Source organism: Monodon monoceros, unplaced genomic scaffold (genome assembly GCF_005190385.1).
Source record: "Monodon monoceros isolate NGI ecotype Baffin Bay Population unplaced genomic scaffold, NGI_Narwhal_1 Super_Scaffold_20, whole genome shotgun sequence".
Lineage (NCBI taxonomy): Eukaryota > Metazoa > Chordata > Mammalia > Artiodactyla > Monodontidae > Monodon > Monodon monoceros.
The window spans coordinates 103,903,395-103,923,433 of record NW_021703777.1 but is presented as its reverse complement, the minus strand read 5'-3'; the positions used below and the strand labels follow the sequence as shown (position 1 = coordinate 103,923,433).

At 38.6% G+C, this 20,039-nt stretch overlaps 1 protein-coding gene across 4 annotated transcripts in view; it reads right to left on the bottom strand.

Annotated features, from left to right (window-relative positions):
* Positions 1 to 20,039, bottom strand: part of NPNT (nephronectin) — a 77,457-nt gene that overhangs the window by 19,543 nt on the left and 37,875 nt on the right. For 2 of the 4 annotated variants that reach the window (XM_029235687.1, XM_029235688.1), the window contains 6 exons: positions 19,088 to 19,180; positions 14,606 to 14,725; positions 12,947 to 13,066; positions 11,179 to 11,313; positions 10,718 to 10,840; positions 8,980 to 9,357 (listed from right to left, as the gene is read on the bottom strand). In XM_029235687.1, the coding sequence (XP_029091520.1) occupies positions 8,980 to 9,357; positions 10,718 to 10,840; positions 11,179 to 11,313; positions 12,947 to 13,066; positions 14,606 to 14,725; positions 19,088 to 19,180 (969 nt within the window). The remainder of the gene's footprint in view (positions 1 to 8,979; positions 9,358 to 10,717; positions 10,841 to 11,178; positions 11,314 to 12,946; positions 13,067 to 14,605; positions 14,726 to 19,087; positions 19,181 to 20,039) is intronic. The other 2 variants (XM_029235685.1, XM_029235686.1) reach the window with 1 other exon arrangement.

The window sequence follows — 20,039 nt, the reverse complement described above, 5'->3', positions numbered from 1 at the left end:
CTCTTCTAAGCCAAAGGAAGTCAGAAGGTTAGGCGCTGTCAGGACTGAGTCCGAGTACTGGAACGGAACGCAGGCGGTGCCACGGCCGACTATTTGACTACAGTACAGCTGCTTGGGTGAGTGCGGCACAAACACCCCCGAGGTGACACAGGTGACACCTGTGGGGGACAGGTGTCAATGCGCTCAGGCCAAATGAATCACTTTACAGGAAGAAAAAAACCTTTTATTTCTGATACTTATCAGACCCATCATGTATGTTTCTCATCTAGACAGATTCATCTCTGAAAAGGCTGTCGTTACTATCTGCTCGGTAAAGAAGTTGAGGCGATGCTGTCTCTGTTTTAACATCACAACTGTTCAATTAGGTACTGTAAACCCCTAAATAAAACAGGATGTTCCAATTATTTGGTCGTAAGTAAAGGGTCTATAAAATAGCAGCTTCCTTCTATTTTCATTTTCTCTGCTCCCCTAATAGCTCGTACTTGCAAATCAATTTGTTTCTAAAGGATCTGGTTAGCCAAAAATAACATTTAAAATATTGTGAACATTAAAACTTAATGAACCATAATAAAAAGCATCAGAAAAATATAAACTCAAAACCAGAACACAAAATAGGCTGTGTTTTTATGAGTTAAGTAGGAAATGTTATCATTACCATATAAATGAATTCAACAACATCAACAGAAGTAGTATAGCTATTGTGTATTGAGTTCTTATTATATGCCAAGCACTCTCTCACCTAATTTTCACAACAGCCCAATGTAGTAGATACTATTATTATCACCACTTACAGATGAGGAAACATAGGAAGATTTAGTAACATGCCCCAAATCTCAGAGTGGCTATGGCACAATACTTTTCATTACAACTCTATAGACTAATGTGCATAAAACTCAACAAAAAATCTGATTTTTGACTTTGGTCACGTTCACTAAGAACTCAATTTATACTTTCCGGAAAGAGCTATTTTTTTCTTTACCAGCCATCATAGGATCCAATTAAAATATACATAAAATGCCTTGAAAACTTTCAGAATTCACAGCACCAGAATCTGACCTACAAGCAGTCCTTCAAAACCCTTGCTGAAATTTCATCTTCAGGGAGATGTCAGGCATCTTCTCAGGGTCTCTCTAGGCCTTACGGTTTACTAGAAAGCAAACTAGTTTGAAGACCTGTTCACCCCTCAGCAGAAACAATCTTTTCACTCATCACCACATAGAATCAGAAAAGATCGTATTTCCATGACTAAGCACAATGTGATCACACCAGCCAGACTGTAAAATCCGTAAAAGGGAAATGAGAGAAAAAAACCTGTGGACAGCAGGCAGCAAAGCAGCAATCATTAAAGTGCAAACAGTTTTGTTCTTACTGGTGGTGCTTGGAATTTCAACACATTCTCATGAACATCACAGCAACCATGAGTCTGGTTTCCTGATATGGCCACTCATAAGAGCACCTGATACGTATTACAATGTATTCTATAATCTTTACTCTGCAACACTTTTTTTCTTTATATGACCCAGAGGCTATATGCTATATTTTAGGCATAATTTTAAACAACCCACATCTGGCTAATTCTGTCTCCATTCAAGACATGGTTCTGCTGGGTTGGAGCTGCCATTATTGGTTTAGAGAGCCCTACTCTTCAGTGTAGTCAGCAGATCAGCAGTGTTACTTCTGAGCTTGTTAAAAATGCAGAATCTCAGGCCCTAACCTAGACCCACTGAATCAAAAGTTTTCATTTTAACAAAGTCTCTGTGTGACCTGTACACACACTAAAGACTGAGACGTACGTCCCTAGAAAGTCCGATTCAGTAAGTTGGTGGTAGGAATTAGGCATCTACATTTTCAATAAGCAGCCTAGGTTGTTCTGGTTCAACTGGGCTTCTGGTAACACTTTGAGAAAAATCTACTTCCTGATCCAAGTGCTATTATATTCCTTGCAGAGCTTCCTAGCTAAAACTGGACAGATCTGACATGCTCAATTGTAAAGAAATTTTGAAAGGTTAATAAAAATAAGTTAGAACTTTGAATGAATTTTTAAAAACCAGTAAGTTCTAAATAAAGTTAACATGATTCACAATCAGAATCCCCCAGGGTACTTTTTCAAAACACACGACTCAACTCTCCTGCTGGGAGAGCGGGATTCTATTACCCCTGGCCCTTCTCCTAAGGATTGACTACTATAATAAATTACTGTGACCAGTGACAGTGGGAATGGGAAGATCAAAAATCACTGCATGAGGATAACACAAAAACAATGAAAATCACCTCAAATATCAACAGCTGGATAGATCCATGGTTACTATTTTGGTCTTTTTTCTTCCAGACTTTTATATTCACCCAGACATATGAAGACGTGTATTTTACACGTAATTGGGATCAAATGGTATGCACAGTTTTGTATATTCTTTTCACTTAACATTTTTATAACCTAGGTACTTTCCCAAGTCATTAAACATTTTTTTTAAAAAAAACATTACTTCATACTATTTCATGGTATTGCTAGACTGGAATTGCATTTTCCCCTAATGTCCTTTACTTTGGATTCTACATAATGTTTTTCTTATGTTCTCTGCTCTGGGATAGCTCCTACCTGCTCTTATACCAGATTTTTATCTTTGGTGTTCACTTGGTCTCCAACTTTTTAGCAATCCCCTACAGCATACCTCTGGCGTCCAGACAGGCAGCCCACCAGTTAAATCTGCCTTTCTTGCTCTAAGTCTGCCCAGCCCTTTGCTGCTCTCCCCTCCCCCACAGGCTCTTCCAGAGTCCAAGATCAACCCACTGTTCTCAGAAACCATGCAAATGAGAGCAAATGGTAGAAGGCTATTCGATTTGTGGAGCATGGTTTCTATAATTCTTAGTTCAGCCCAGCCTGATCTGAAGTGGGTTATAATAAACTCTAATCCCAACAGTTAAATAAACCCAGTTAAATCCACTCAGGAAATGATGCACATTATATACCTCTCCAAGAGATTCACAGTGACCATTAGCATATTGAAAAGTCCACACTTAACAAACCTATTTAAGTGGCTAAACCAAGGGTCTCTTAAATTTATTTGACCTCAGAACTTTTTTAGGCATACACTTGCATAATATTCCAGAGAACTAATATTCTATGAAACACACTTTAAGAAGCACTGGTCTGTCCCATTAGTGAAGGAACAAGAATTTCATGCTATATCAGGTAACTTTAGTGTTGCTCAAATCACGCCTATAGAACTAGCCCTGAAAATACATCTGGTTATAATTCTGTTCACACAATCTGAAAAACCTAGGGTTCCTCAAGTTAAAATTATTTTTAAAACACATGTTTAATATTTCATATCATACATAAAAAGTCATTTCCTTAATCATGTATTATTTAAATGCTCCTGGGACTTCCCTGGTGGTGCAGTGGTTAAGAATCCACTTGCCAATGCAGGGAACATGGGTTTGAGCCCTGGTCTGGGAAGATCCCACGCGCTGCGGAGCAACTAAGCCCATGCGCCACAACTACTGAGCCTGTGCTCTAGAGCCTGTGAGCCACAACTACTGAGCCCATGCGCCACAACTACTGAGCCTGCACACCATGACTACTGAAGCCCGTGTTCCTAGAGCCCATGCTCCACGACAAGAGAAGCCACCACAATGAGAAGCCCGCGCACCACAACGAAGAGTAGCCCCGGCTCGCTGCAACTAGAGAAAGCCCGCTCACAGCAATGAAGACCCAGCGCGGCCAAAAATAAATAAATAATAAAAGTGTAACAGAAAAATTATTTGAGCTAGTTTCAGGAGCTAGGAAATACATACTTTGAAACATCATCGTTTTCCTTCTCACTAACTTTGACTTTTCAGATTTAATAATCCACTGAATAGAACATCAATCTCCAAAAACGAAGGGAGGAAAGGGAGAGAGAGAGAGAAAGATGGTGGAAGCACAATTAAAAACCTCCCCATATTATAAAAATAAGTCACAATCAGGAAAGAATATTTTTTATTTCTTAAATATAGATTTAATGTGTTACTAAACTAGCTTGTGTATGGAAATTGATTACATGATGATACCTTTTATTTTAAAATGTCAAGAGTGATTGATCTAATCATTCATTTCTATGTCCCACAAATAGTATTCAATTGCTGATTATGTGCCAGGCACTATTCTAGGTTCTTGAGATATACCAATGAGCAAATCCGAGAAAGACCCCTGCCCCTCAAAAAGCTTATATTCTAGTCAGAAGAGACAAAAATAGACATTATAAATAAGTAAACAAGATAGTATATAGAAGGTGATAAATGCTATTTTTAAAAACAGTAGAGAGTTGTGAGATCAGGTGTGCTGGCAGAGGTCACAGTATTGAAGAGGGGGGGTCAGAGTGGCCTCACTGGCAAGTTGAGATGTGCATGAAGAGGTGAGAAAGTGAGACAAGCTGATAGCTGGAGGAAGAGTGTTCCAGAAAGAGGGAAGGACTGGAGCAAAAATCCTAAGATGGGAGAAGCTGGAGGAACAGCGAGGAGGCTGGAGTGAAGTGAATGAGGGGAAGAGTGCTAGGAGATGTGATCTGAGGACTTTGGAAGCCGCCGGGAGGGCTTCTGTTCTCACTGAAGGAAGTGAGTGCTAATGCAGAGCTTTGAACAATGACATCTCATTTAAGTTTTAAAAGATGACTCTGGCTGCTGGGTTGAGGAGAGACAGCAGAGGGACAAGGGTGGGAGCAGGCAGACCGGCTGGAAGGCTACCGCAGTACAGATCCGTGGGTCCTCACCCGTCATTCTCAAATCCAAAAGCTGCTTCCGTAAACTCATTAGGTGGCAAATCTAACCTTCACTTAACCTAACTTAAATGGCTTTAGTAGCCAAATTAGTGTAAATATTCATGTTTCCCTGTAGAAACATTAATATGCTTCAGTGTGTGCTATACAGCAAATGCGCCTTATTACTTCTCTAAAATCTAAAAAAATGCTCTATTACGTATCTGGAAAAAGGATTTTGGACCTGTACACCAGGGGGAAGTATGGCCTGGGCCAGACTGGTAGCCCTGGTGATGGTGAGCAGTAGGCACACTTCAGATATAATTTGAAGGCAGGACTGACAGGATTTCCATACAGCTTCAATGTGGGTATAAAAGGTAATTTAAAATGACTCCAAGTTTTTTGGCCTTAGCAATTGGTAGGATGGAGGTGCCATCTCCTGGGGCGGGAAAAGCTGTGGGTAGAATGTGTTTGGGGTGACGATCAGGAATGATTAGACAAGTTGAGTTTGAGACATGTATCTTCATCCAACTAGAGCAGTTAAACAGGCAGGTAATATACAAGTCTAGAGTTTGGGGAGAAGTCTGGGCTAGAGATGTACTTGTGCTATAATTGTTTTTCTTCCTTGATTTCCTTTTAGAATATCTTTATAGTCTTTTCTTGGGGGACAATACATACCCCCCCCCACACACACATATACGCATCACAGAGAAAAGTTCTGTTTAACAACCTCCTCCATTAAACATATATATATCTTTCAATGTAAAGAAAAACACAACTGAAGTATGGGGCTATTTGGAGACTGAGCAACAGTGGCTGTAATTAACATCACCTGAAAATTCATGGAATGAGGACAGCCAAAGTCTACTCTCAGACCAGTGGAGAATAAGGATGGCTTAAGAAATTATTATGCCAGAAATGAAGAAAATAGTCAATGAATAAATGGTGTTGAACTAAAATAGTGCTAAGGTTCCTTTCTGTTTTCACAATGAATAAATACTAGTTATTTGTTCTGAATTAAAAACAGAACCACTCCCTTATTTGGAATATATGCTAAAGTCTCCAGACAGCAAATTAAGAAGTGTCCAAAATATCCTCATCCATGCTGACATTAACCAGCAGCTAGGGCTGAAGATGAAATGAGGGTGGAATTTAAGTTTTGGCAGGAATATCCAAAGGCAGCAATGCTATCTGTGGCATGCAACAGCCTTGGCATGGGATCAAGGTACTTCTTTCCCAGGGCATGTCTTTAAGATCACACTCTCTTAGAACAAGTGCTCTCAAACATCATCGGAACTCCGTGTCTCCCCAGTTTCATCCTGCTAAATTCTGTTGGTGAACTTCAATGTTATTTATTTATTTATTTATTTTTGCGGTACGCGGGCCTCTCACTGTTGTGGCCTCTCCCGTTGCAGAGCACAGGCTCCGGATGCACAGGCTCAGCGGCCATGGCTCACGGGCCCAGCCGCTCCGCGGCATGTGGGATCTTCCCAGACCGGGGCACGAACCCGTGTCCCCTGCATCGGCAGGCGGACTCTCAACCACTGCGCCACCAGGGAAGCCCTTCAATGTTATTTTTAATTCGTATGTGTGTTGGTATAGAGAGGAATAATGGGAAGCAAGAGAAACTTTTAAAAAGAGAACATATTAAAAAGCTCAGAAAGAGATTGAAAAATTACAAATTTTGTTCTGGTAATAAGGGAAAAGCCTCTTCCTCCTTCAAAACTTCTCTTTTACCTATAGCCTCTATCACCATTGGTGGTACCTAGTCACCCATTAAAAATCTGGAATCTTTAAGTCCAACCTAGCTCCAGTTTAGATTTAACCACCAGCTTACAGTAAATACAAGGGGTAGCTGTCCAGTTTTTCTCATCAATCCTTGACTCAAACTGCCAGTTTGTTGGTAGTGTATTGCACATGCTGTGCTGCTTCCTACGCTTGTGCCTCTGTTGTGTGGTCCCCGTGAATTATAATGCCTCCCTTTTTTCATCCCCTTTGTCCCGTTTCACTCAAGAAGACTCCCCATTCCCCAAACTGTCCCCGGCCAAAGATGGGTTAGGTACCCTTTCTCTCTACCCCCATAATGTCCCACACAAATCTCTCCCACTAACACAGTACCACAATTATCTTCGGGGCAACTGTCTTTTCCACCAGACTATAAGGTTTTCTGTTTTACCTTTGTAAGCCCAATGCCTAATATAGGGCCTGGCATTCTAAAACACACTAAAAATGTTTACTGATTGAATGAATGAACACTTAGATTAAAAGTTAAATGGCATGTGCTATATTAAGTTCCCCATCTCTGATAGTTTTCAAGTAAATATGAATATATTAGGAGAATTCTCATACTGGATAGAAGCTGTGATCTACTATATAACTTTGTGATACTCCATTTCTATTCACATTCTTATTTGCCCAACTGACTGGCTTCTATATAACTCTTTACAATATTTAACAATAGGGATATATAACTTACACTTTGTATCTATGAGTTTTATTCTTATTCAAGCCATGGCCTGTGGTTGAAATGCCATCATAAAAAGCTTATTAAAAATATGCTAACACAAAAGACCCCAAAGAGCCAAAGCAATCCTGAGAAAGAAGAACAAAGTGGTAGGCATCACACTTCCTGATTTCAAGCTATACTAAAAAGATATAGTCATCAAAGAGTATTGTACTGGCATAAAAACAGACACATAGACCAATGGAACAAAATTAAGAGCCCAGAAATAAACCTAAGCACATGTGGTCAAATAATATTTGACAAAGGAGCCAAGAATACTCAAGGGAGAAAATTCAGTCTCTTCATAAATGGTGCTGGAAAAATTGGATAGCCACATGCAAAAGAATGAATCTAGACCCTAAACTTACACCACTCACAAAAATTAGCTCGAAATGAATTAAAGACTTGAACATAAGACCTGGAACCACAAAACTCCTAGAAGAAAACGTAGGAAGAAAGATCCTTGACATGGGTCTTGGCAATGATTTTTTGATATGACACCTAAAGTACAAGCAATAAAATAATAAGTGGGATGACATCAAACTAAAAAGCTTCTGCACAGCAAAAGAAACCATCAACAAAACGAAAAGACAACCTATGGAATGGGAAAAAATGTTTGCCAATCATGTATCTGGCAAGGGGTTAACATCTAAAATATATAGGGAACTCATACAACTTAATAGCAAAAAATCCAATAATCCAGTTAAAAAGTGGGCAAAGGACCTGAACAGGCATTTGTCCAAAGAATATATACTAAATGGCCAGCAGATACTTGAAAAGATGCTCAGCATCATTAATTAGGGAATGCAAATCAAAACCACAATGAGATATCACCTCATACCTGTTAGAATGGCTGTTTACCAAAAGGACAAGAGATAACAAGTGGGTGAGGGTGTGGAGATAAGGGAACCCTGATGCGCTGTTGGTGGGATTTTAAGCCGGTGCAGCCACTATGGAAAACAGTATGGAGGTTCCACAAAAAACTGAAAACAGAACTACCATATGATCCAGCAATCCTAGTTCTGGGAATATATCCAAAGGAAATAAAAACACTATGCGTAAGAGATATCTGCACCTCTTCGTTCACAGCATTATTTACAATAGCCAAGACATGGAAACAACCTAAGTGTCCACTGACAGATGAATGAAGAAATTGTGGTATATATAAACATATCTACAGTGGAATATTAGTGAGCCGTAACAATGAGAAGATCCTGCCATCTGAGACAACATGGATGGACCTTGAGGATAGAATGCTAAGTGAAATAAATCTGACAGAGAAAGGCAAATACTGTACATGACCTCACTTACATGTGGACTATTTAAAGAAAACAAACTCATAGAAAAAGGGATCAGATTTGTGGTTACTAGAGGTGGGAAGGGAAAACAGGATGAAGGTGGTCAAAAGGTACAAATCCAGTTATAAGATACACTAGTACCAGGGATGTAGCATACAACAATATATACAACAACGACTATAGTTATGCCTGCTGTATAACTTATATGGAAGTTGTTAAGACAGTAAGTCCTAAGAGTTCCCATACCAAAGAAAAAAAATGTGTTTTACTTTTTCTTCTATTTTGTATCTACGTGAAATGATGGATGTTAACTAAACATACTGTGGTAATCATTTCATGATACGGATAAGCCAAACCACTATGCTGTACTCAAACGTATACGGTGCTGTATGTCAATTACATCTCAAAAAACCCTCAAAAAAATGTGGTAACGTTTATGACTTACTGAACACATCTCCTCGGGGTTTCTGAGGCTCTGTCTGTATCCTGTTGTCAACTGTAATCCTTCTTGGAGACACAGTGGCAACTGGTGCTACACTTGTCAGGCTGGTGGTTGGTCCTCCTGGGGCTGCTGCTGGCGGAGGTGTTCTGAGTTCTGTGGGTGGGGCAGGCTGTGGCGCTGGCTTCAGGGCAGGACTTGCTGTTGGCTCAGAGGTGGGCCTGCTGGTAATGACAGCAGGTACATAGGGTGTCTTCAGAGGCCACCTAGTACTTCTGACATCAGGGATCCAATTACTGTGTCCTCCATCGCCCCTTGAAATGGTACCATTTTCCTTTGGTACGTGAATTGGACCTGAAGGTTCAATCATGACTTTTGGAATATCTAAAACAGTAAATGTATTTAAATTAGTGTACAACCCTCTCACCTTAAGAAGTAAAATATCAAATTGTAAAAAACAAACACATCAAAATACCTCATGCCAACTGGCTTACTTTTCACATTGAGAATATTCCCCTCCTGTTAAGTCAGGCTGTTTTCCAAAAAAAATTAGTATGTGTGTGTATATGTAATATATACACATATATATTCATACACACCTATATCTATTTGGTGGATATACACAAAAATTATATTGTTTTTCTGTAATGAAATGTATCATCTGAAACATAAAATGTTTTAAGTATTTGTAAGGTGGAAAGAGAGAAGAATCAATGAGATTTTTAAATGCAGAGATATTTTAAAATTTTAAAATATGAGAAATGTATATTTAGAGTCTATGTTAAGTGTCTCCATGGTATGTGTATATTATAAAATCATGTTTAGAATTGTCAGAAGACTAATAGTTTTCTCTTCCACACTTTATATAAATTAAATTCACACAAATACATTTTCATTAAATGTTCTACTCACTGTTTTATATTTGGTTTTCCTTCCCCTTTACTAATTTATACAATTGCTTTTTAAAAAAAATTTCAGAGGTCACCAAGATCACCTGTGGAAACTCTGTCCTTGATTGTATTCACCGAAAGGAATTAATATTTAATCTTCTTGTAAGCATATATTCCAGACTGGGAGTATAACTACATGACCCTTCAAAAATCCTTTAATCCTCATGATTTTATGCCCCATGATTTTCAGTAAATATTTTACTCCAGAAATTTAAAAAATGATCTATCGTTGCATGAAATGTATGCTAAATTGTGGCCTTTGGTTTGTGAAACTTTCATCTTGGAGGGTACTTTTTTAATGTTTATCTACTGACATACATAGCCATACTACAAATAGAGCTTGTAAAAATTTAAAAAGCAAAACAGTTCTGAACGTAGAGAAAATAAATATGGAAATGATTTTTAAGAGCAGAATTGGAGGCATAAAACAGAGGAAAGAATATATTCAGATTATCCCACCATTATAATCTAATGCTAATGACAAACATACATTTAAGATCAAATTCTCAAGGAGGGCTCTATAATTTCGTATCAGCTAAGGAGAAGCTACTGAGAGAGTTTAGTCAAGGAACTGAATGCTTTTAAGATTAGAATGTATTACTGAGTCTTTAATTTTTAAAAATTACTGAGCAAGTGATTTTATTGTTTGTGGAAATCACGGACTAGTATTACTAGATATGAAAAGTGATATTCGTTTGATAATTAATCTTGTTCCTTATCTTTCCTAGTAATGGCCTTTGTGTAATCTTGTACTTCCTGCTGGAATTTAGAGCTGGGAGACAAGCATGACTCACAAACACAATTCAGTCCATCGCCCTGGTATCCGTCTTTACATTTACACTTGTAGGACCCGTGTACGTTGTAACATCGAGCAAAGCTGCTGCATTGATACTGACCAAGGGAGCATTCATCTATATCTGCATCAGGAAGTAGGAAAAGAAGAGGTTTATTTGGGAGATAAATATGATTACACATAAAATAAATATGATTATTTTATGATAATATGATTACACCAAAAATACAGTTTCAAATAAAAATTTTTTTGCAATGTGAAGGTTCATGTAAAATTGGCAGATAAAGAGAAGAAGTAAAGTAGTGTGCATCCAGAACTACTAGTGTTTGAGTTTCACTTCTGTTTGTTTAATTTAATGCCAGTACCCTCCCCTGCCCTTGACATCCCAGTCATCACCATAATTAAGAGACCTTTCCGCTCCACAGGAAAAAACAACACAAAGCAAGGGTTGGGGTTCATTACCGTGACATTGGTATTTGCCTCCAATGTACATGAGGTCGAAGCCTTTATGACATTTGCAGATGTAACTCCCAAAAGTGTTGACACACTGCCTGTATCTAGGGCAGGAGGCTCTTCCAGTAGCACATTCATCAATGTCTAGAAACATAAGCCAATGCGTCTTAGGAAGGGCAACAGCACGTTCAGATGGAGGAGCTTTTAAAATGCACTATGTGCAAATGGTTGTGCGCACGTAGTGGCTCATCATAAATGTTATCCAGCTGGTTGCCCTGACAGGCAACATAAATCCCATATCTCCAAATTTCAACTCATCCTTCTAAGCCAAGCCGTCCTCCTCTTGTACCGTATCTCAGCATGTACTGCACCTGTATCCCCCCCAGTTGCTTGAACTAGAAACATGAGTCATCCTTGACAACCATATTTCCCTTAACCTCAGCTGATTCTACCTCTGACAAATTCTTTGAACTCATTTACTCTGCTCTTCACCCACTGCCTTTACCCTAGCCCAAGCCACCATCTCCCAGGATAGACTATTCCAAGAGCCTCCAAACTGGCCTTTTCCCTGCCAATCTTAGCCTCTCCAAAGCATTCCCACTCAACTGTCAACAAATGATTTTATTAAGACATAAGAAGGGATTATTCCCATGCTCAAAACTCTCAACTGTTTCTACTTGCTTTCTGAATTCATTCCTCATTCCTCATCACGTCTTTAACGACCTTGTAATAAACAGTCCTCACCCACCTCACTGGCTGTATCTCAAGCCACCCCCCCCCCCATACTCTGTACTTAAGGATATGGTTTTCTTTCTTTCAGAACCTCAAACACACCAACCTCTCTTTCACTGCAGTGCTCTGCAACGTTTTCACCAGCTTGGCTGATTCTTCATGTGGCCAATGGTCCATGTCTAACTTCAGGGCCTTCCTTGACCATTATTTTCTAAAATAGATCCTTTTTGTTTTTCACTCCCTTAGTTATTCATATTAACACTTGGCATTGTTTGTAATTTTACTGAATACTTCTTTCTTTTCTGCCTCTTCCAGATGATTGAAATCTTGTCTGCTTTGTCCATTACTCTATATCCTTGCACTTAGCACAGTGCCTGGTATATACAAAGTACTCAGTAAATATCTCTTGAGCCCCCAAATACCTCCATTCATTCAGTGCTTACTACACGTGAGATACCGTGCTAAGCTCTTTGCATTCACGATCTCATTCAATCCTCACAAGAACATTACTCCCATTTTAAAGATGAGAAGACTGAAGCTCCAAGAAAGGAAGCCTCTTACCTAAGGTTACATATCAAGTCTATGGCAGAGCGAGGTTTAAAATCAAAGCCCAGACTCTTAACCACGATCTTTTACTGCCTTCCTAATTTACAGGGGAAAAAAAAAAAAAACTAACCCTTTAGTGCAATATATACAGTCTAGCCCTGTCTACCAGCTCAGCTTCAATATTCATTGCCTCTTACGTCCTAGAAATACTGAGCTCTTCTTGTTCCCTGAATATTATGCTCCCTCTAAACTTCGATGCCTTTGCACGTGTGGTTTCCTCTGCCTGAAGCTTCCTCCTGTCCCTCATTTTTTTTTGGAAACAAAGTTTCCACCGTCTTTTCACAGAGAGAGGTCCCCTTCTGAGACATCTGATATTGTCTAAAGGATAGCTAATTACCTGATGTTAAGTAACTGCCCTTTTTCCTTCCTGCCATCACATTTCACTTTCTTCCTTACCCTAGAGAGACTGCTGATAGAGATGCTTGATTTTACAACTCACCCACACAGGTCCTCCCATCAGGAGCCAGCCGTAGGCCAGGAGAGGGGCACTGGCACCGAATTTGTCCTTTGACAACATCACAGCCATACTGACAGTTTGCCATGGAGCACGTCAGGGCACCTGGAAAGACAGTGACTGTCCAAGAGAGGCAGAGGGCATACTCTGTATCTAATATAACTATGTTTTCTACTTGTCCTGAAATCAGTGACACTGAAATCAACAATGCAGATGAAAAGGGCTAACAGTCTAAAGAAAGTCAAAAATAGGAGGAAGAACACAAAGACCTTCTTCCCTCAGGGATAATTAAGAAGGGAACCAGCTCTGTTAGCATCTGGGGAAGACCTTTAATGTATTTGAAAAAATAGAAGACAAATGTAAAACTTTATCTCAGAGAGATTATCTGGAAGCTTTTCCAGTGGCCAAGGAAACTGGAGCATTGAGGTATTTTTCCAGATTACTCATGTTAAGTGCTGGTCTTAACTAAGGCATCCAAGTAACTGTCTCAACCATCCATTAAACTTCTCCAGGCACTGAGTTGTACAATGTTAGAGGATTCTAGCATCACTGCCACATGTTAATAAACATGAACTCACCTTATTGCAAAAAGTTCCATGCTAAATATGCAATGATAAATAAAATTAGCTAACCTTTTTTATTTTATAAAATGCAACCCAGTTAGAGAGAGACAACTGATAATTAACTGATTGATAATTAACCAATTTAACTGACAGTTCAGTAAAATTAAAAATCAAGTCATCAATTGTTGGATATCATAGAACCACAATCTCAATTCAATGTTCAGCCTGCAGAGAATTTCAGGCCATTGTCTGTTTTATAAACACATCAAAATGATAGTAGGAAACACCATCCATTTCTTTCTTACAAAGACACACATGAAATCTACTTTTATGTTATTATAATCATTTTTTTTTGTTTGAAGTAGGTTTTTTTTTTTAAGAAAAAAGCTTAGTCTTCAGACTATTATAAAGAAATGTAAAAATGAAGGGGCTTCCCTGGCGGCACAGTGGTTGAGAGTCCGCCTGCCGATGCAGGGGACACGGGTTTGTGCCCCGGTCCGGGAAGATCCCACATGCCGCGGAGCGGCTGGGCCCGTGAGCCATGGCCGCTGAGCCTGCGCGTCCGGAGCCTGTGCTCGGCAACGGGAGAGGCCACAACAGTGAGAGGCCCGCGTACCGCAAAAAAAAAAAAAAAAAAAATGAAGTGAGGAGGTACTTATGGACAGTTTATACTCAATCACCAGGCTGGATGGATTCTCTACCAGCAAATAATTTAGTGTCCATCCTTACCAAGAGCACAACAGCCCTCAAGGGGTCACCAATGTTCTTTTTCTACATGGAATAGTTCTATGTCCAGATAGAAGACAAGCGGAAAAGTGCTAGGAAAAACGTTAGAAAATACATTAGTTTTGTGATTCTTGTTCTAAAGACTATTTCCGAATCAATTTAACATTGGCACCCCTGACAAAAGAATGTTAGACATCTACAATGGGCAACTCTTATTTTGATTTTCCATTCCTTAGGCACACATACAAACACATGCTCACATCCTGTTTAGGAGAAGGGCTAGGAGGCCACTTTTCACACACTCCCAGAGCACAGCATGAAGTCAAGCCCAAAGCAGTTAAGATTCTTGACATACTTGAGCAGGATCCATCCGGCATAAGCATGTATCCGTTGAGACAGTAGCACTTGTAGCTGCCGTAAGTGTTCATGCACCTGTGCTTGCAGGGCCGCGGCTTCAGGCCACACTCGTTTAGATCTGAAAAGAATGGGGTTGAAGCAGAAATCTGACAAAGCCTCAACATTAAAGCAAACCACTGAAAATGCTTCTCTATTCCGAAGAATGAAGAAGAGTCAGTCAAGCTATAGTAACCAGCCATTTACATGAGAGATAGAGTCTGTTCACAATGTCTTCGTTTTAATGCTGGTTACACTGGGGGCCACCAGGAGTTTCCTATCAGAGGTGACCGAAAGCCTTATAATAATGGAAGGCCGTGTGAATTTCTGGAGCTTAAGTAATGTAGTGCATGTGATCTCTGTTTACAAAGGACAGTTGGGAAGATTCCCCTCACAGACACGTGGCTTATCATCCCTAGAAAGAGCAGAGCACAAACCATCTTTCTGACTCCAGAACCTCAAAATATCTGGATGATACTACTAGATTCACTCCTGACAATGTGATCTTCCTATTTCAATTTCTTCCTGTCTCTGTTTAAAGAACATACTGTGTGAGCCTACCTTAGTTTACAGAAAGTACATGGATTTTTAACACCAGACTGCTTTGACCTTCCCCAAGAAAAGCTCTTTTTTCAGAGGATAGAAGCTCATTGAATTAGAGTGATCAATACTGAGGTTCCTCTTGTTCAATCTTATAAAGTGTATATTGATCTCAGATTAAAGAAGAAATGTCAGTCTCCTACTTTAGTAAAGCATTTGAGTCACAAAATAAACTTAAAAAAAAAAAAGACCCTCCAACATCATAGTTTCATTCATTCTGCAGTTAGGAAGGGAATAAAGAAATACTAGTGGATAATATATAATAGATTATCATTATGTATTTCAGGTTTATTGGTTTAAATATCAATATGAAGTGAGTTAATAAACTTCACTTGAGAATTTTCCAACTCAAGTTGAACACTGCCTCAAGTGAAAATAAATCTCATAATGACAAATATACACTGAAACAGTAATGTCCAAAATATAGACTTCATTAAGAAGAAATGACATGTTTATTTTGTCTGCACTGCCAGCATAAGCACCTGGTTAGCATAATTTAATTATCCACTAATCCATATCGTCAAATCAGAAATAAGGATATATCTAGTTGCAAGTTGTTTTCAAATCTAACCAAATTTAAATCTTGCCAGCTTGGCCTTTTTTCTAACCTTAACACAACTGTAAGCAGATCTGCAGCTGGGTGAAGCCTGCGGAGGTTACATAAATAAACCAGACGCCTTCATCATCTCCTATGCTTTCTTTAATTTTAAACTTCATACTCTCTTGCCCAGTCAAGGGTATTCACTTCACTTCTCATATTCTTCTACCTTGTATTTTAATATTTATTAAAAATTAGAGTCAGGGAATCTTTTCTCATGTTCTAAGAGGAGTTAATTATCATGCCTAATATGTCCCTGCAGATTCACATCTGGCTTTGAAAAATCCCTGACTGACATTATAGTAAATAGTATTTAAATCTGAATATATTGTTAGAGAAAGGGCTTGTGTTTTAAATATTCTTTTGCACTTAAGTAGAAATATAACAATAGTACAACAAATAACAGAGTAAGACTGAATTCTATACCTCAAGGGTAGGATACTGATGGATATAAAATGTGTCAATTAAGAACCCTTAAGTTTATTCTTAACAAGCCTCAGAAACTTCCGTGTGTTACTGATTGGAACTGGTTAGATATTTATAGCTCCAGGCTGCTCACATACAAGGTGTATTTACGCTGATGGAAATTTCTTCAGACACTATGGCCATGAACTAAAGCTGAGGCCACTCCAGTCTTGGCTGATAAAGGGCCCCTTAGGATGGCTATGAGAGTCTTTATGATCCAGACTGGGGTTGCTGGTGGTCTTCAATCCAAATTTATCTTTCCCTTCCCATAAGCAAAAGCACTTTGGGGTTAAGAATCATGAAATTTAAAGGAAATGTAAAATCGATAAGATGTCATAATTCCAATAAAAAGACCCAAACCAACCTGAGAATCACCTATGAAATAATATGGAAAAGGAAATAAACATGCAGCATTCAGTGGGCAAATGCAGAGATGCTTGTTGGCTATTTTACTATTAATGAACTGACACGTAAGTATCCAGATAGGCTGAAAGCAATTTGAGAAAGCTGTACTCTAACAGTTGGTGACGGGCTGGATGACACTCCCTAATAGTTAGTTGGCTGCTGTCGATGTCCCCCGTGACTGCTACCATTGCCATTGACCACACGCATGTATCTCCTAAAAACTTCCCACTGACCCTTACAAAACCACTGCAGAAACGATGAAATAGGATTCCATAATAGTCAACAATGATCAATTTTTACCAAATAACAGAACTTTGCTAAAGCAGGAAGCTTCAAAAGATTAAAAGCATCTGGTGTCCTGGTGATGAACCGTTTCCTCAATATTCAGGGTTTCTAGTCTATGATTATTGTACCTTATTTTCTTACTGACCAAATGCCTTATAAAATTGAGTTAATACTTGCTGCTTCCAAAATGTCTTGGATTATAGACCTAGTGACAGTTTTATTACTATCAGATTAAGTCAGAAATTCAAAAATGACACTTCCAATTTATAGTAAATGCTCCTATAATAATAAGCAAAATGTAGAGAACAATTACTCTTGATCTCACTTTCTCAAATCAATCTTAAAAGTTGATAAGAGAATGTAGGAAGAAAACTTTAGTGTCTTTATTTTAAATTTACTTAAATCTTGCTCTTTTTTCTAGAAGTTTGTAATGTAACATACACTATAAGGAAAATCTATGATAAAAAACTAATGAATTCGGGCTTCCCTCGTGGCGCAGTGGTTCAGAGTCCACCTGCCGATGCAGGAGACACAGGTTCATGCCCTGGTCCGGGAGGATCCCACACGCCGCGGAGCGGCTGTGCCCATGAGCCATGGCCGCTGAGCCTGCACGTCCGGAGCCTGTGCTCCGCAACGGGAGAGGCCACAACAGTGAGAGGCCTGTGTACCGCAAACAAACAAACAAACAAAACTAATGAATTCTATCATGTACCTATCTTACATCAAGGACAGAACTTTACAATTAAACCACTTATATTCAAATGCTTAAATTGTTGTATATACAATTCTTAAAGACCATCTATTCCAGTCAGGAGTATATTTTAGCAAGTTGGTGAATTCAGGAGCTTGGGTTGGGGGAGAAGGGGAAGGGGCTGGTTCAGAACAAAAAATGCAAGCTGTGCAGCATTATAATTACACTTCAAGAAGAAAAAAGAATCAGAAATTTTATTAGCATGCAGACACTGAAAAGTGCTTGAAAATCTGGAAGAGATTGAGTATGATAACCCAATGGATTTTTAAGGAAAATAATCTTTCATTCATTTAATGTAATTTGGACCATTTTTTTCCCTTTGAGGCTTAAACTGTGCAATGTCTCAGAAGTCTAAGCTTTTACATTTTATCTGACTCAAGTGGAGGTCACAGGCAAACAGATTTCAATATGTCAACTGCCATAACTTTTACTCTTTAAATTTTTAATTATATACTTCAATAAAAAATTTTTTTAAAAGAAAAAAAAATTTTCAATGATTCTGAAATTCATCCCATTGCCCTAATTTCTTGATCCAAATGCATCAAGCTCCCTATGAGCAGAAACAGTAATTAATAATTTAAATGAGTTTAATTCAGTCATTCTAAGTTCCTAAATGCATGAGTGAGTGAGGAATAAAGTCTTTTAGAAATACTGTAGAGTCATACTGCCACCTAATTTTTCTACAAAATCTTCCAGCCTAATGAAGACATTAATACTTTTGGTGTTTCTATTCTCACACTAGTCCTGTAGGTGAAGAGAGCAGGAGTTACTCTCCTTCTATTACGAACTGGTTTGCTAAGACTTGCTCTCAATCATTGAGCTACTTCAGCACTGTGCTAGAACCAGAACTCAGGCTTTCTAGTATCACAAAATGTTCACCAAAAGAAGGAAGCTAATGTATGGTTTGATTTCCAAGTGACCTAAAAACTCTACACCCCAAATGTGGTCATGGGGAAGAGGACTTGAGCACTTCTAAAATCTATTTAGCGAAAGTCATCAAAACCCCAATCTCAGGTGCTTTGGAATTCCTGACTTCACCTACACAGGAAAACAAAAGTTATTTTGTTATCTGATTTTTTAGAAAACATTTTGAAACCCAGAGAAGAAGAAGAAAAGCAACGGATACTTGAGGCAGGGAAGGGACAGCAGAGGCTCCAGGCTTTGTAGAGCACAGAGAATCAGCACCAGGTGACAATTCCTGCTGCTTGCTTCACATGCTCAGGAATGTGGAGGACTAGGTACTCCGGGGGTGAGTCTTCAGAACATTGGCAAGAAGTGACAACACTGCAGGAAGCCGTGCAGGTGGGAGGAGCAGACCACCTGAGATAATGCACGCTCACCCCTTGAAGGTAAACTTGTGGCTTGATGATCCAGGGGTTGTGAAAGAGGCTGTTCACTGCCTTGGTCAAGAGGAGTTGGGTACAAGTGTTCGTCTTCACACCAGGAAGAAGGTAATAAGAGTCAACTTTGAACTGTTGTCATTTTTAGCCCTAAAAATCTTTATAAGTGTATATTAAACAATTACATAAAGTTGGTGGAGTTCAAAAAGAATGCTTTAGATACTTTACAAAAATTAGTTTCTAGTTCTTCTGGTTTCTCTTTTTTAATTTTAATTTCTATGTTCCTTAAAATTTATCACTGCTATTTTGTGTCCCAAGAACACACAAACATTATAAGTTAACATCCACGTACATCCTCATACCGATTTTTTTAAGCACCAAAAAGGAGATGGTCCTTTTTCAAAAGATGATTTTAGTCATCAACACAGACAGAAAACTCAAAAAAACAGATTATGTAAAAACTGATTATTATCAACCTGCTCTGTTTAGGTACACCTAGGTCTTATAGGACCAATTTAAAATATTTTCCTATATTATTATGTTGTCCAATAGTTTAAAACACTCCAGAATTATGCATAAATTTATGATTTGCATAAAGATCTCATTTAAATAAATAACACAATAGATCATGGATGTTTTAATTCAAGTGTAAGAACTTATGTCACATTTAGGTCACATTTAATTAGAATATACATAAGACACCCCCATGCAAAGACGAATAGGACTGAGATATCTGGGGCTGGAAATAAAAGAGAAGAATATACATAAGATGCTTTCTGCAAAAAATGGTAACTGTGGCCATTATTACCTAACCAAAATATTATAAGATGGGTGAGACCCAAAGTAGAGTCAAAAAGGCAATCCCATCCTTTAATATGGGATTAAAGGATCCCATATTAAAGGATATTAAATATCCTTTAATAATATGAAGTTTCAAGACTTCATATTATCA